General features: G+C 42.6%; 1 protein-coding gene across 1 annotated transcript in view; it reads right to left on the minus strand.

Annotated features, from left to right (window-relative positions):
* Positions 1–802: 802 nt before the first annotated feature.
* rab11fip4a (RAB11 family interacting protein 4 (class II) a) overlaps positions 803–18,747 on the minus strand; it is a gene marked incomplete at both ends in the record, with an annotated part of 140,162 nt that continues 122,217 nt past the window's right edge. Inside the window, 6 exons of the mRNA XM_080723417.1 lie at positions 803–919; positions 2,648–2,791; positions 9,827–9,958; positions 12,343–12,480; positions 15,979–16,060; positions 18,069–18,209. Coding sequence (XP_080579543.1) covers positions 803–919; positions 2,648–2,791; positions 9,827–9,958; positions 12,343–12,480; positions 15,979–16,060; positions 18,069–18,209 — 754 coding nt within the window. The remainder of the gene's footprint in view (positions 920–2,647; positions 2,792–9,826; positions 9,959–12,342; positions 12,481–15,978; positions 16,061–18,068; positions 18,210–18,747) is intronic.

Genomic DNA, 18,747 nt, shown 5'->3' on the forward strand with positions numbered 1-18,747 from the left:
TTTAATTTATCGTGATATCGTCCTCCATCATGCACTGGGATCAATTCAGCTTTGTTTTAAAGGACAACTTTGTTTTTTTACAACAAGGGTTCATATTTTAGATTGTAATTAGAGAAAAGAAAAAGTGAGTGTTAAAATGTTTTCATTTGCTTCATTCTATTGTTTTATCGCGTTTACCATGCTAAAATGTGGGGCATGCATGGGGGCATGCGTACAAGTGGCTAAATATGTCTATTTAGACACAATAAGCCAGCAGTTTCTTTATTGCTATTTACAGTAACACTTCTAGCCCCCATAAGTCACATCCAACCAGGAAAGGTTGCGTTGTATTTTGGGAATGGGCTTATTCTGTGTAAAATGACATATTTAGCCACTTGTACGCATGCCCCCAACCACTGAAATAAGAATCTCTAAAACAATAGAAAGAAGTAAATGAAATAATTTTAACACTCATCTTTTATATTCTTTAATTACAATCTAAAATATGAATTTGTCCTTTAATCCGGTACCACTTAAACCCTCTATAATTGGTAAAAGGTACTTATAATATACGTACTTCATAGTCTTTTCTTTTTTTCTTTTTTTACTTTCGATAAAATGTTTTTGCCAAAAAGTGAGCTTGTAGATCTGCAAATGTTTGGCAAATGTTCCGCCCCAGAATAATGGATTTTGATTATCATGATAATATCGTAAATCGTGATCTCTTTGGTCACAATAATCGTGACATGAAATGTTCATATCGTCCCATCCCTAGTGTGTGTGTGTGTGTGTGTGTGTGTGTGTGTGTGTGTGTGTGTTGTCTCTATTGTTTGATCTCCAGGATGGAGGGGTTATGGTCGAGTATGGCCAGGATGATCTTGTCCATGTACTGCCTCAGACGGTAGTTGATCTCCTCCTGCTCCTTAAGGGCGTCCACCAGCTGGAGAGAGAGAGAGAGAGAGAGAGAGAGAGAGAGAGAGAGAGAGAGAGAGAGAGAGAGAGAGAGAGAGAGAGAGAGAGAGAAGAGAAGAGAAGAGAAGAGAAGAGAAGAGAAGAGAAGAGAAGAGATTTAACATTTCCATCTACACATTAGCCATTTAGCAGACTTATAAACAGGGTTGGTCAGCAACTACTACTTTACCCATTAACCTGTAGTGTAGTAGGGGACTGCCCATAAGTCCGAAGGTTCATTTGTCCGAAGGTTCATTAGTCCGAATTTAGTTAGGGCTACTGAGGTTAGGTTTAGGGTTAGAGTTAGGCATAGTATTCTTAACAGATTCGGACTAATGAACCTTCGGACTAATGCCATGGCACCGGTACCACACTACGGGATTATTCTGCCAACTACGGGATTATTCTGCCACTAATATTACACCATATTACAAAAAAAAGAAAATTACTCTTACTCTGGTTTTGTTGGCTGTTTTTTTTTTTAAACATTTTGTTTAAAAAGGTCTAGAGAGATTACTGCTATATGTTTTTAGACATTTTGCCAGATTGGTGACTCTCCTAAAAATATTGTCAAAAGTAATATAATATGTAATATAGTACTATTGATTTCAAGTAACAAGTAATATAATAGTATTGCTTTATTTAAGGAGTAATATGTAATAACATATTACTCTCCTGAGTAATATTGCCCAACACTGCTTACAAAGTAGGGCTCGTTCAACCCAGATTTGGAACACACATGGAGTTACATTTGTTCTACCTCTACTACATCTTTAAATGTCTTGGTGAATTGAATACACAGGACCACACGTGACCAAACAAGCCCTCTGGGCTTCTTGTGTTAAATCCTTTTGGCGTCATTGTGTAATCGTACCACTGCACTTTTTGTAAACCGTTAACATTTAGGCCTAGAATTATTGAATGCTTTAAGTATTGAAAAATAGCAGATATACAAGCTCACAGCGCAGCACTGTGAGCTTGTAGATCTGCTATTTTTGGGAAAAAAGTTGTGAAAATGTGTGCAAATCTTTGAATATATGTATTTTCAAAGCGAACATTTGTAACTCAAATGTTGCTTCTGGGTGGTCCCAAAAAAAAAGGACCTTTTCTTTGACGATGGCTGGCCAGATTGCTGACATAGAAACATAAGGATAACAGAAGGATTCAAACAAGGATCAAGGATTCATAACAGAAGGATTCAAAAGACACTTAAGCCTCTATCAGAGTCGGCACCGCGGTGGAAGGCTATCCACCGCGGTGTAGTCTTTTTGAGTCATAAAACTACAACGTTACGTCATTCCTCGCGGTGAAGAGCTTTCCACCGCGAGTCCCGACACATCCCTCTGTTTTTACTATCAGACAGACAGGCTCTTCACCCCGTTCACTGGTTGGTCGAGGTATTGGTCGGGGTAAAGGACTTCACCGTGGGCCGTGGCGGACTATGATGGCCTGCACTTATTTTCTAACTTGAGGTGGAAAGCTTTTCACCTCAAATTTGCGGTGGATAGCTCTTCACCGCAGACTCTGATAGAGGCTTTATAGAATCGGGTCAAAATTCAAATTTCACGATTTTTCAAAAATAGCAGATCTACAAGCTAGTGCCGCGCTGCGAGCTTGTATATCTGCTATCTTTCAATATTTAAAGCATGAAATAATGATACACAATAATGTGTACCCGTTCTAAATGGGTTAATAAAGTATTCAGTCATTCAATAACCTCGTCTCTGCTGGCGTTGTCGATCTCGGCAGCCAGAGACTGAGCCTTGGTGTGACAGGCAAACAGGTTCTTGGCCTCGTAGAGGCTCAGGCTGAGGATCTGACCGTTGAGGTCGTCGTTCTGGTCTCGCAGCTTGAAGTTCTCCTGGAGGCGACAGTCAGAAGATGACGTGTTAATATCCTCAGTCGATTTTTCATTCTTTATTCTGTACAGTGTTGGTTACATGTGTAGATCAAGATTCAAGATTCAAGATTAATTTATTTGGTCCCGAGGGAAAGTTGTCTTGGACATGCAGGCTGCTACATAACATACAACAGGACAGGACAGGCAGAAAGAAAGTAAATTACAACGAATAGTGCACAACACACAGTGCTGACATACAGGTCAAGTGCATACATTACAGTACATTACACTAGAGTCATCACACCCTACTAACGGCCTGAGTTTAGCAGAGTAATGGATATGGGAATGGATGAGTATTTGTATCTGTTCAGATGTCTTTTCTTGTTTTTAACTGGGACTCTATAACGTCTACCAGAGGGTAGCAGTTCGTATTCTGTGGCTGAATGGAGGACATGAGAGGGGTCAGGAATTATTCTCTTAGCTTTCTTAACTACACTTTCCTCAAATATCGCTTGAAGGGTGGGGTGCTCCCTCACACCCATCACCTTCAATGCAATCCGAGCTAGTCTATAGGGGAACACACACTGGACGCGGAGGCGGCGCGGAGGCGCCGCGTCAAAACATACGGCCCCATTATTTTCAATGAACTGACCCACACCGGCGGCGTCAGACGCGCGCAGTCGCGGCTCTGGCGCCTCGCCTGCCGCGCCGATACGCCACTGTTCTATTTTTCCAGCGTTGCCGCGCGTTGAACATGTTCTCCCATGGTTCTCCCCACCGGGGAAATGGATGTGCTGTGTGGCAGCGCGCCGCATCCAGTTGGGGTTACCGTGCGGCACTTAATAATGATAATAATAATGAATTGCATTTTTATAGCGCTTTTCTAAGCAAGTTGCGAACTCAAAGCGCTTACAATGGTCCATTCATTCATACATTGGGAGGTGAAGCGGCGAACAGTCAACGCCAGCGTCCTCACTTCCCACATTCACACACCAATGGTGGCAACTGACAAGCTAACACCATTGTTAGCTTGTCGACGCACACTTCATGTGCGTCGATACCGTGACGCGACGCTGCGCAGCCGTCCGCGTCCAGTGTGTGCTCCGCTTATCACAGTCAAATTACCAAAACACACACAAATTGTATAACGGAAAATACTCTCGATCACAGCATGATAGAAAAGCAGCATCGCTCTCTGCTGTACACCAAACACCCTGAGCCTACGGAGAAAGTGAAGTCGCTGCTGGATCATGATTAACATGGACATCCCATGATAACTTGCTGTCAATATGCACGCCCAAGTATTTGTATGAATCGACCTGAGCAATATTGACATTGTTTATGAGTAATGGAGTGTGGTCCACCACATGACCTGGATCGAAAACCTTTTTTTTTTTTTTTTTTTTTTTTTTGTTAACAGTGAGGTGATGGCCCTCACACCACTGTACAAAACTGCTTACCTCCTGCTCATACACAGAGATGCTTGTCTTATCATCTATAAGACCCAAAATGGCCGTGTACAGGTCCACAATTACAACACCAGAGGCGTGCAGCTCCACAGATCATGTTGAAACCAGATTTGGCTCAAACAAGGGGTCAAATTTGTTCTCCTGCTATACCGCTAAAATGATGAACGCCCTACCGAAGGCCATAAAGGAGTGTAAATCCCTAACTTCCGTTAAAAACGCTCTGAAAAGCCACTTACAGGTGGCTGCTACTAGAAACTGGTAACAATAAACTTAGCCTAACCTTACTTCTCCCTGACCTTTCTATTGTAAATACCATTTATTTTTTCATCGTGTTTTTTTTGTTTTTTTTTTCTACTTCTTTTTTTCCTGCATAATACTGTGTTCTATTGTCTCAGGGCACCCCATAAATATTATCTTTAATCCGAGGCACCCCTACAGTACAATTCTCACTCCCAGCACCTTATATTTATAGCATATCGTTGTTGTCGGGTGGAAACCTTGTATGTCCAAAACCATTCGTTTTGTATTTATCCTCTATAAAATGTACTAAACTAGTGAAATCAGCCGATCTACAAGCACACAACGCCTCGCGATGTGCGACTGTCTTGTATGATGAAGCAGGGCTTTGCTTTAGCAAAAGACGTACACATTTGAAACTTGGAGATACAAGGTTTCTGCCTGTCAGTGACAATATTTTAGTGATTATGTTGCAAGGAAAACATTGAGATAATAGCCATTTTGGTTAGAACTGACTGAAAATAACGTACTTCAAGTTTAAAATGATACTAAATATTTTTTCAAGTGTCCAAATACATTCCAAATATTATCAAATGATCTCGCGGCACCCCTGGACTGCCGTCACGGCACCCCAGGGTGCCCCGTCACCCACTTTGAAAACCCCTGTTCTATATGTCTGTCATTCAATGTCATATGAGTTTTTTTTAAAGGATCTCAATGTAAATAAGCATTATGCTTTCCTGAGCGTATCCTTTAGGTTGACCTTGTACCAGTGAACTATACTGTCATGAAACTGTACCCTTTCCCATGCAAACTTCTGATAAGTTATTCAATCAATCAAACAAGTATACTAGTAAAATCTGTATGATGTTGGATTATGAGTGTATACTTGTAGAATCTGTGTGTACTGGTATAATCTATACTGCTAGAATACTGTCTGTCGGGTTGAAACCTTCTCTTCTCTACAACAGTGGTTTTCAAAGTGGGTGACGGTAATGAGATCATGTGATAATATTTGGAATTTATTTGGACACTTGAAAGAATATTTAGTATCATTTTAAACTTGAAGTACAAAGTTATTTTCAGTCAGTTCTAACCAAAATGGCTATTATCTCAATGTTTTCCTCGCAACATAATCACTAAAATATCGTCACTGTCAGGCAGAAACCTTATATCTCCAAGTTTCAAATGTGTACGTCTTTTGGTAAAGCAAAGCCCTGCTTCATCATACAAGACTGTCGCACAAAACTAGTGAAAACAGACGATCTACAAGCACACAACGCCTCGCGATGCAAGGTGTTGTGTGCTTGTAGATCGGCTGTTTTCACTAGTTTAGTACATTTTATAGATGATAAATACAAAACGAACGGTTTTGGACATACAAGGTTTCCACCCGACAACGACGATATCAATATTTGGTGCTGAGAGTGAAAATTATAATGTAGGGGTGCCTCGGATTAATAAAAATATTCATGGGGTGCCCTCAGACTAAATAGTTTGGGAACCCCTGCTCTACTTTAGATACTTTTGTGTGTTGCTGTCAGGTGCGTCACAAGATGGGGGGGAGTGGGACTGAGTTATAGAAAAATACTGATATACAAGCTCACAACGCGGCACCGAGTGCCACGCTGCATGGTTGTATATCTGCTATTTTTGAAAATTTGTGAAAATGTGTGCAAATCTTTGAATATATGTATTTTTTAAGCGGACAACTCAGATTTTTGCTTCTGGGGGGTCCCTGGAACTAAATATCTTGAGATGAGGGTCCTTCGCATGAAAAAGTTTGAGCACCACTGACATAGAAACATAGTTTTTGAAATTTGAAATATTCAAAGACTTGCACAAATGTAGCAGATCTACAAGCTCGCAAATCTGCTATTTTCCAATAGTTAAAGCACACATTAACGCAATAATAATGCGTTCCCGGTCTAAATGGGTTCCCGCTATGAAGAACATGCATGGGGGGCCCACAGTGAATCCTTGTACCCAGGGCCCAGAATCTGGTGCGACACCCCTGCTTTTGTGTAGTATGATCAAGCAGGGCATTCATTTACCAAAAAACACAAAACGATAGAATATGGAGATGAGAGGTTTCTACCCGACAGCAACGATATATACACTGGCAGATTGTGGTGGAATATGTAAGGTTGTTGTTCTGTTAATTGGGTTACTTCCCCTCCATCTAATTAAAATTTAGCAGACATGCAAGAGTGCACCCTAGTAGTCAATAAACAGGGTAATTGGTTGAGGAAATAGAATGCCAAGAAAACGATTAGGTGCTACAAGGTAACAAGGATAGCATGGCAGACATCACACCTAGAATCTCATCTGTCTAAATGAAATAGAAATATTAAAAATAACATAGTACACAAAGTGAATAAAGGTAAATGTGTTAAATTGAAAGAAAAAAGCTGAGGTGTGACAATCGTGTTTTTTTTTTTTTTTTTTTTTTTGCTAATCTTTGAATATATATATTTTTTAAAGCTAACTTTTGTAACTGAAATACTTGCTTCTCGCCAAAAACATGTAATTTTGGGGGTCCTTGACATGAAAAAGTTTGAGAAAAGTTTTGAGGTGGGACAGGGAAAACGAGTGGAATCCAACCATGGCTTCTTATTGGTCTGTGGTGAGGGGCGGGACAAATACACCAGTGTGTATTGGCTGGCTGTATTGATTGGCTGGCTACCCTAACCCTACTCTGATTCGTTGGAAAAACATCCAATCAGCGGCGACGTCGCCTACGTCACAACGGACGTTCAGAAATTCGAGTCAACTGAATCATTTCCAAGACTGTGATGCAGGGAGACAAAACAAATCGCGGAACGGAGCTAGATTTTTTTTCAAAGATCGCAGATCTACAACCTCGCATTTAAAATAGTTAAAGCATAGAATAATGGTTAAAGTGGTTCAAATCTAAAGTGACACGCCATAAAGATGGGATTTATGGTTCTTTAAAGGTGATACACCATGAAATTTCACTTTTTCTATTTTAAAACCATTTTTTTGGGGTCCCACTAGCACCTTCTATCCTCACAAAGTCCCATTTCTGACCGTTGTGTCTTTCTCTGGTTTTGAGAAGGCAAAGGTTAAAAGTATCCCACGGGTTCTTAAAACAGGCTGTCCAGATTTGCTGCCGATTGTGACGTCATCATCGGCCGTTTTTTTTTCTTTTTTTTTTTTTTCTAAAAACATTTTTTTTTTCAAAAAGATTTGGGGGGGGGGGGGGGGGGGGTACTGCAGCTGAAATGCTCTGAGAGCCACTCAAAAATGAGAGAGGCTCTCTATTCAGGAGTGGTAATTTAGCCTCAAACCTTTTGAAAAACGTTTTTGGGACATAAACAATATGACATAAATACTTTTTAAATGCATGGTTATTATTATTTTCTTTCTTTTTTTTACAAGGGTTCATATTTTAGATTATAATTCGAGAAAAGAGAAGATGAGTGTTAAAATGTTTTCAGTTACTGCTTTCTATAATTTTAGCCATTTTAATATTTTGATTTCAGTGGTTGGGGGCATGCGTACAAGTGGCTAAATATGTATTTTTAGAAACAATAAGCTGACACTTTCTTTGTTACTATTTACACCAGCCCCCATAAGTCACATCTGACCATGACAGATTGCGGTGCATCTTGGGAATGGGCTTATTGTGGCTAAAAATACATATTTAGCCACTTGCCCCAACATGCATGCAAATCAAAATCACTAAAACGATAGAAAGAAGTAAATGAAAAATTTTAACACTCATCATTTCTTTTATCCTAAAATATGAACCCTTGTTGTACAAAAACGAAGTTAGCCTTTGAGCCGGAGCTCGTGTATTTTGATACCAATATTTTTGCACTTTTACTCAAGTACATTTTAATTCCAAACTTCTACTTGTGGCAGAGTATTTCTACATTGCAGTGTTGATAGGTTTACACAAGTAAAGAACATTTGGAACGACTCCCTACTGCTAACCGGATCCCATTGTTTGTTTCAAAGAGCCGTTCAAAAGACTCGATTAACTGCACTAAGAGTTGGCGTTACATTTCGTTTAACACAGTTCTATTGTGAAAATAGCCGATCTACATGTTCAATCGTCCCATCTCTAACACACCATGTCTAAACAGGTTCACAGACAATAGAGGGTAGGCGCGTGACATCGCTGTTGCTAGAAGTTATGTGGGAACGCCTACTGAGTGGCAAAAAGCTAATTCCTGCCATTGACAGCCCATACATCCAAACAGAAAAGTCCTTTCTGATTGTATCAAACAAAGTTAAACTCACCAACATTGCGGCTGTACTAAAAGCTTGAACTATCATCCTATCTACAAAGTCTTTGTTTCATAAAAATCCACCATAGGCATGTTATGAGCTTCTTTCTGTCAAGACATTCTGTGCAGGGGATTGTTTTTCCAAGTGTCAGAGTTTGGAGGCGCTCGTTTTCAACAACACAACATCCTGCTGCCTCCTGCATTATGTGTAATTTAGAAACAGGTGGTATGCAGGACCGTTGAGTGATTTGCAACTAGCACTTCCAAACTCCAATGCTCCGTGCTGCTCCATGTTTTGCCACTCAGTCTAGATTGGGGGGGGGGGGGGGGGGGGGGTGTCCCGGTGGACGTGCATACCCTCCATACCAGTGGTTCTCAACCTTTTCAGGCCGCGACCCCCAAAATAATCATGTTTTAACTGGGGACCCCCCCCCCACCCACCCACCCTGATGGAGTTGAGGCATTATATTTTGTATAACACGGTTCTGTTGTGAAAATAGCAGACCTACAGGCTCGCAAGCGTTGTGAGCATGTAGATCTGTTATTTTCACAATTTCTACCTCTAATATTTGACCATTTGGCCAACGTTTAAATTGTAAGTTTAGAGGTATTAAAAAGTCCTTAAATTGTCACTTTAGAAATGTGCAAATACCCTCTATAAACTTAAACTTGATGTCGGTTTGTTTACCGTTGAGTGAGAAAACAATGTTGCACATTAAGTCAATCATCTGGGGACCCCCCCAAAATAATTTGGGGACCCACAAGGATTCACTGCGGCCCCCCCCCCCCCCATGAATCTTAACTATTGAAAAATAGCAGATATACAAGCTCTGCGAGCTTGTAGATCTGCTATTTTTTGAAAAAAATCCTGAAACTGTGTGCCAAGAAACCTATGTTTCCATGTCAGTGATGCTCAAACCTTTTCATGTCAAGGACCCCCCATCTCAAAATATTTAGTTCCAGGGACCCCCCCAGAAGCAAAATTTGAGTTACAAATGTTCACTTAAAAAATACATATATTCAAAGATTTGCGCACATTTTCCCCACCCACAGGTTGAGAACCACTGCTCTATGCATGGTGTGTCGGTCCTGACCTGTTTGAGTCTCTTGACCTCGTGCTCCAGTTCCAGCTCTCTGCTCTTGGTGTTCCGGCCCTGACCCGGGTGCTCCGTCTCCAGCTTGAACATCTGGAGGTGGTTCAGCTCCCGACGCAGGTCATCGATCAGCTGCACATACAGTATATGCACACACGCACGCACGCAAGCAGGCAGGCAGGCAGGCAGGCAGGCAGGCAGGCAGGCAGGCAGGCAGGCACGCAGGCACACACACACGCACGCACACACACACACACACACACACACACACACACACACACACACACACACACACACACACACACACACACACACACACACACACACACACACAGTAGTTCAGGTCAGAAGTCAACTACGGTATTATAGAATGTGCACACATACAAATGGGCAAAATACAATAAACATAGACTGTAGGGCGGCCCGCGGGCCATTTGCGGCCCGCGGGGTGCTACTGTCAGGCCCCCACCAACCCCAGTAATAATGGTGGTATAAGAGCAGCAACAACACTAGTATATCGTCGTTCTCGGGTGGAAATCTTGTATCTCCGAATTTGTATGTTCTTTCGCAAAGTAAAGCCCAGCTTCATCATACAAGGCCGTCGCACAAAAGTAGTGAAAACAGCTCTACAAGCACGCAACGCCTCTCATCGCGAGGCGTTGTGTGCTTGTAGATCGGCTGTTTTCACTAGTTTAAATCATTTTTAAAATGATAAATGCAAAACGAACGGTTTTGGACATACAAGATTTTCACCCGACAACAACGATATCTGAACTGTCGCTGGAGTAGCCGGAACGCCACCGTCGCCCCCCTACAATGCTGTGGCCCTCGGCTTGGTACCCTAGACATGATTCAATGTTGTGGCCCTCGGCTTGGTACCCTAGACATAATTCAATGTCGTGGCCCTCGGCTTGGTACCCTAGACATGATTCGGCCCTTGGGGAAAACTAATTGGGGAACCCTGCTGTAGGGACTGGTGTAAGTAGCCATGACAAATTGACAATACATGTCATTCACTATGCACATGAATACTAAGCACACCACTTTGTAGAAAGATGCAATTCTAGGAAATTGCAAGTGTGGTTGCCGTGACGCGCCTTTTTTTCTTCTTCTTTTTTTCGCCTCCTATTAAAGTCATTGGGGGAAAATAATTAATAACTAGAAATACTGTTCCTACGAAACAGTGTGGGCTCGCTCGTACTCTGCAGCGTGCTAACTGTCATGTGAAGCTCAACCAATACTCCAGCTAACACCACTCCCCGATTTTCCACACCTCAATTGCACCTCATTGGCCTTTGTGCTGTCTGCGACGGAAGTCACTATATAAATAATGAAGATAACATAGTGTTCTCGCCTTTCAGGCGAGCCCACAATTAACTAATACATTAAACTATACAGTGTATCTCTTAGCAAAATGCAAGAGTATGATTCCGGATGAAGCCGGTCGATTTGACATATGACTCGAGTGTGTGCCACCAAAACTGTGCGTAGTCCGGCAAACTTTTGAGGTCATTCTCGCGAAAATAATGTACAGTATTTTCTGGACTATAAGGCGCACCTGACTATAAGGCGCACTGTCAATGAATGGTCTATTTTCAAACTGTTTTCATATATAAGGCGCACCTGACTATAAGGCGCACATAATAGACGCTACCGTTGCGTTATGCATCCAACAGATGGAGCTGTGCTAAAGGGAATGTCAATGTCAATGAATGATCCATAATATATATAAGGCGCACTGGACTATAAGCCGCACTGTAGTTTTTTGAGAAAATTAAAGGCTTTTAAGTGCGCCTTATAGTCCGGAAAATACGGGTAGTCAGGATATCCTCCCAGTCCATCCACTTGTATTCCTCCTTGCTGCAGAAAAATGGATTTATCTCAGATTCTTTTCCCAGATTGCGTGTTTTTCTATGGACCATAACTTACACACGGATCGTCGCGTTTGTATTATTTCTTCTCCACGTGAAAGAAGAGAGACAATCTAAAATATGAACCCTCGTTCATATTTAAAAAAAAAAAGAAAAGTTGTCCTTCAATGTAATATATCGTCACTGTCGGGCAGAAACCTTGTATCTCCCAAGTTTCAAATGTGTAATTTTTTTCGCAAAGTAAAGCATCGCTTCATCATACAAGGCCGTCGCACAAAAGTAGTGAAAACAGCTGATCTACAAGCAGTGCGAGTGTGAGGCGTTGTGTACTTGTAGATCGTCTGTTTTCAATAGTTTGAATCATTTTTAAAATGATAAATACAAAACAAACGGTTTTGGACATACAAGGTTTCCACCCGACAACGACGAAATATAACTCATGTAATTGGCCCACTGGCTTGTCACTTGTCATGATCTGAAATGGCAAAGTAGCAGTTATAGAGAGGGATCTCTCTCTATAGCACACAATGAGGGCCTCTCCAACTCTTTTTCCCAGGCCGAATCAGGGGCCCAGCATGTCCCTGGTGCGTGCGTGCGTGCGTGCATGCGTGCGTGTGTGCGTGTGCCTGTGTGCGTGCGCTTCACCTCCTGCATGGCCTCCTTCTCCTTCTGGAACTGGTGGCGGTTGTGCCACAGCTTGTCCATCATCCTCCTGTAGAGGTCCATCTCATCCTTCAGTCTCAGGCCGGTGTCCTCCAGCTTGTCTGTCATCCTCTGCTTCTCCTGGACCGGCCAGGGGAGAACAGACACACATCTTAACCCATTTTAGGCCTAGAATTATTGAATGCTTTAACCAGTGAAAAACAGCAGATATACAAGCTCACAGCGCGGCACCGAGTGCCGCGCTGCGAGCTTGTAGATCTGCTATTTTTGAAAAAGGTCGTGAAAATGTGTTGCAAATCTTTGAAAATGTGTATTTTCAAAGCGAATGTTTGTAACTCAAATTTTGCCTCTTGGGTGGTCCCTGGAACTAGATATTTTGAGATGGGGGTCCGTGGCCAAATAAATATCATTTTGGGGGTCCTTCACATGAAAAATGATGAGAACCACTGACATAGTAATCTCTCGAGAACAGACTAACTGAGCTCCAGTTAAGTGAAAAGGACCTTTTCTTTGACGATGGCTGGCCAGATTGCTGACATAGAAACATTGGGTTTTTCAAAAAATTAGAAGGATTCAAAAGACACTTATAGAATCGGGTGAAAATTCGAATTTTCACAATCTTTCAAAAATAGCAGATCTACAAGCTCGCAGCGCGGCACTCGGTGCCGCGCTGTGAGCTTGTATATCTGCTATTTTTTTAATATTTAAAGCATACAATATTGCGTCATATTGTGTTCAGGCCTAAATGGGTTAACCACCCGTTTAGACCTGACAAATACCTAAAGAATGTCTTCTAAATCCTAAAGTTTCTTTATTTGCTGAGTTCAAAGGACCCCTAGAGTTATATGTATGGCCGCCAACCCCCATCTTGAAATAGTATGCATCAGGGAACGCCCCAGAAGCAAATATTTGAGTTCATTTTTGTCCTGCGATTTTGTAACCAATTTTCACCCAGTGCCAATTGCCTATGTAATCCTGGGCTCTGCTCTCCCTCTGCCGCGCCTGGGGAGACAACGGACTGACCTCATGCTTCCTTCTATGCATGAGTAGTCCAACTTTCTTCTTTTCACCTGACAGTGGGGATTTCCCGGGTTTGGACGTAGCGCGTGGAAGGACGTCATTCCAACCAGTTCCTTTCCCCTCCATCAGGCTCCCCGGCTGGCCAGGAGTTATACATTTGAATATAAAGATATATTCAAAGATTTGCAAAGAAATTGCAGATCTACAAGCTCGGTGCTGCGCTGTGACGCTGACTCTCCCCTCAGCTCGTTTTACTTCACCCCCAACCTTTTTTCACCGAAACGTATTGTGTGTGTATGTAAGTATGTATGGGGGTTGAGGATCGATGTGTCACACCATCAGGGGCGTCACACCAAATTCTGGGCCCCGGGTACAAGGATTCACTGTGGGGCCCCTGTGCTTTAACTATTAAAAAATAGCAGATATACAAGCTCACAGCGCGGCACCGAGTGCCGCGCTGCGAGCTTGTAGATCTGCTATTTTTGAAAAATCGTGAAAATGTGTGCAAGAAACCTATGTCAAGGACCCCCAAGATGATATGTATTTGGCCACGGACCCCGATCTCAAAATATTTCGTTCCAGGGACCCCCAGAAGCAAAATGTGAGTTAGAAATGTTCGCTTAAAAATTGCATATTATTCAAAGATTTTCACACATTTTCACAACTTTTCAAAAATAGCAGATCTACAAGCTCGCAGCGCGGCACTCGGTGCCGCGCTGTGAGCTTGTATATCTGCTATTTTTCAATAAATAAAGTTATTAGGGCCCCCCTCCACCTTGGGCCCCAGTAACTCAGTCTAACCTTCCTACCCCTTGTGACGCCCCTGCACACCATAGCAAACAGCAACAGCAATGAGGAGGACGAGTAGGTTGATTATCAAGGTGGATAAAAAGAAAGTGCCCATGTCAGCAGGGATGATGCTGCCCACACACACACTAGCTAAAATGCTATAAAACATAGTCAGCTGCAAAAACTAATTTCACCCGACTCGTCTTTTCCTCCAGAAAGAATTTAAGAGAAAGAAAGAAAGAAAGAAAGAAAGAAAGAAAGAAAGAAAGAAAGAAAAAAAATCACACCCGTGTGAACTGAGCGGTGGTTTACCCACCTCATAGATCATGTGTACCGATTTTTGTGACATTTGAAGAAAATATGTAGGAAAAGGAGCAAAAAGTGTGTTTTGGAGAAAATTCAAGATGGCGGAAAATCTATCCTGGCGCAAATGGGCGTGGCCTATATGGGGAGATGCGTCTTGACCCAAGGAATCCAGGGAAAAAAGAATTTTCCGATCTACGGTTCAAGAGTTACGGGGCAAAACGTAAAGTGGGGTGTTATAGCGCCACCATGCGGCCAAATGACACGATTATTTTTTATTTAATCCTTGAAATCATTATGAACCTCCTCTCCAAGTCTTGAAACTCTAGCCCCTATGGTTTGCGAGAGACAAATAATTGAATGTGAGTTTTTGCGATTCCCATAAGTCAATGGGGAAATTAATTCACTAATAAATTAATATCAATTAAACTATTGAACCTTTCTCTTAGCAAGTTACTAGCACACGATTCCCGAGTAAGCCGGTCGATTTGACATATGACGCGAGTGTGTGGTGGCAAAACTGTGGGACTAGTAGCGTGCCGAAGTTTAGGAAGTTCAGGCTACACGGACGGACGGAGACACACACACACGGCCACGTATAGGAGCGTTGGAGACCACCGCTCAAAAACGGATGTTTTTTATTTGGTGGCTTTAACTACATTTAGCATGTTTATTGACTACTTTTCCCATTTGTCATGCAATGAATAGAAGCTCACTTTTCAGTGATGGATATTGAATGGGCAATTAGTGCCTACAGCTCCCGTAACCACCACTAGAGGTCAGTAAAAGACAGCAGCATATAGCATAGTTTCTCTACTTCTCTTCTCAGCTGGATCTGTTGTCTCTGCTGCTCACTCTTTCTGTGGGTCCGCACGCACGCACGCACGCACGCACGCACACACACACACACACACACACACAGGGGCGTCACACCAAATTCTGGGCCCCGGGTACAAGGATTCACTGTGGGGCCCCTGTGCTTTAACCATTAAAAAATAGCAGATATACAAGCTCACAGCGCGGCACCGAGTGCCGCGCTGCGAGCTTGTAGATCTGCTATTTTTGAAAAAATCCTGAAAATGCGTGCAAGAAACCTATGTCAAGGACCCCCCAAGATGATATGTATTTGGCCACGGACCCCGATCTCAAAATATTTCATTCCAGGGACCCCCCAGAAGCAAAATTTTAGTTAGAAATGTTCGCTTAAAAATTGCATATTATTCAAAGATTTTCACACATTTTCACAACTTTTTCAAAAATAGCAGATCTACAAGCTCGCAGCGCGGCACTCGGTGCCGCGCTGTGAGCTTGTATATCTGCTATTTTTCAATAGATAAAGTTATTAGGGCCCCCCTCCACCTTGGGCCCCGGTAACTCAGTCCCACTTTCCTACCCCTTGTGACGCCCCTGCACACACACACACACACACACACACACACACACACACACACACACACACACACACACACACACACACACACACACACACACACACACACACTCTACCTGGTCCAGTTTCTCTGTTTGGGACTTGAGTCTGCACACGTTCAACTTCATCTCTCCATTCTCGTCCTCTAGTTGCTGTACCCTGATGAGCATGCACGCACACACGCACACACACACACACACACACACACGCACGCACGCGTGCACGCACGCCACGCGCGCACGCACACACGCACGCACACACACACACACACACACACACACACACACACACACACACACACACACACACACACACACATGATTATTGTTACATTTCTTCTTTATAATATTATATCTTTTTTATATCCCACTACCTTTATTAGAATCACCCCAAAAATAGTGTGTGTGTGTGGTTCAATCTCTAACTCCACGTTCAGCAGTTGTTCAATTGTCTAAAAAACATAATACAAAAATCAATAACGCATGTACCTTGCCCAACATCAACTTTATCACCTTCAGATGTGTCTCTACTTCTCATAATCCCCAAATGTTTAAAATATTTTCCCAAATTTTGGCCTGTTGGCGGCTTTGTCCTGTGATGCGAATTACATCACAAATGGGCGTCGACAAGCAGCGCACTCCCAGTCCACAGTCTGTGATGTCACACCAAGGTGGACTAACAGGCACACACACACACATCACAGTCTGTGATGTCAACTAGATGTGAGCGGGCCGAAGGGCCGCTCTTATCTAGTATTATTTTATTTTAATTGTATTATTCTCTTCTCACACCTTACATGTACTGTGTGTGTGTGTGTGTGTGTGTGTGTGTGCTGTGTGTGTGTGTGTGTGTGTGTGTGTGTGAAGAAGAACATAGCCGGCTAGTATTAGTTTAGCTGCCCACGCCCCCCCCCCCCCCCCCCCCCGTAACTTTATCATTCATTTTAAAATACATTGGACCACATTTCGACAAAACGAATATGATGGTGATTGAAAGGCTAGCGATAACTAGCGATAGGAACCATACAGTATTCATGAAAATGTTAATTAAGGTTAGAAAACTAAAGGGGAAAATGAACGGGATTCCAATGGTCGGAAATTCTTTTTGCGATCGGCCCGGGGGGGGGGGGGGGGGGGGGGGGGGGGAAACAGCGCAACTAGCGGCCAGTCATAGGAAGTTTTAGCTCCGTATTGGAGTCATTTTAACTCAACTGCTGCCATTTAACAATACCTTCGTACTCTTTAACTGCCATTCGTCTCCATAGACTTCCATGTAATTCATAGTGCACGGATCATGCACACCCATGCCTAGTTAATGCACCACGTGTGTCCACATGCTCACAGCTTTCAAACCAAAAAATCCGAATGGAAATCCGTTCAGGCATTCAAGAGATAACAGCCATTATGTTTTCCTAAAATAAACAAAGATGGCTGCCATGTTTGAAAGATGGGGTTGCCATGGGGGTTAAACATGCAATTTCGCGACTGCTATCATGCCTACTACATTTTTTTTTCTTTTTTTTTCAAAAACGGGAATATTTACGGATTTACGGGCGTGGCAGGGTGGTACAACGGGATTTTTACGGGATTGACGGCCATAGCAGCATATGAGTTAAATCGCAGAACTATGCCCCTGCTTGTGACGCCCCTGTGTGTGTGTACCTGTTGCTCAGCGTCTCTATCTCCAGGTTCCCCTCTCTCTCCATCTTGCTGTAGGAAGTTTTAGTTCCGTATTGGAGTCATTTTAAATCGGCAGAACTATGCCCCTGCTCACAACGCGTCACACTGCGACGCCTTGTGAGCTTGGAGGTCTGCAATTTTCACTATTTTCACCAAAAGGCCCTTTCAGATATTTCAGACCCTGCCTCTCCAACATTCTCTGCACGTACGTCCCTGTTGTCCTGAAACGTTATAGGCCACTTACTGATGACATCAAGGAACTCCATATATGGCATAAAAGGGACGCAGGTAGACAGAGAAGTACAACGGGCACCCTGACAACAACGGATATTGCAGAACCCTTGCATCGAGACAGGCTGGTGTCAATTGTAAATTACAATTTCAACCTTGATTCTCACACTTTTTTTCAGTTCAAGGACCCTCAGTTTACTGCTTGTTTACCTCAGTTTACTGCTGCCCCTGCTTGTGACGCCCCTGTGTGTGTGTACCTGTTGCTCAGCGTCTCTATCTCCAGGTTCCCCTCTCTCTCCATCTTGCTGTAGGTCTCTCTGTGTCTCCTCAGCTGCTCGTCCAGACTCTGCTCTGACCGCAGCTCAGCGTCCTTGACCTGCTCCTCCAGCTCGTGCACCCTGCACGGACGGAGCACACACACAGAGCACACATTTTAAGCCATTTGGGCGCCCAGAATTATTGAATGCTTTAAAGGGGTGTTTCACTTTAAAAAAAAAAAAACAAAATAAAATAAAATGAAAAAATAAAAATAAAAAGTTTTGCCATTTTATCGTCTAATCAGCTTTTGGGAACACCCAGGACAGTTTTTGAATTTCTTCATTCAGTATTTAGATATTTGATATTCATTTCCCCCTTCAGGACCTTCCTATACAAAGCATTATATCTTCAAACTCCATTTTAACCACGATAGATTCAATGAAAACACCTGTCCTTTTTTCTGGTGACTCCTGACACCCTCTGAATACGTGAGTTTTTTCGATAACTTTTAACATTTATTTTGTATAAAGTTTTATTGTATTTAATAATGTTCATTTCCCCAAAAGATTAATAGAAATCGATGAAAAATGTTAGCGAATGTTAGCGTATTCGGAGGGTGTCAGGAGTCACCAGAAAAAAGGGACAGGTGTTTTCATTGAATCTATTGTGGTTAAAATG

Source organism: Nannobrachium achirus (genome assembly GCF_963921795.1).
Source record: "Nannobrachium achirus genome assembly, chromosome: 4".
In the NCBI taxonomy this organism is placed as follows: Eukaryota; Metazoa; Chordata; class Actinopteri; order Myctophiformes; family Myctophidae; genus Nannobrachium; species Nannobrachium achirus.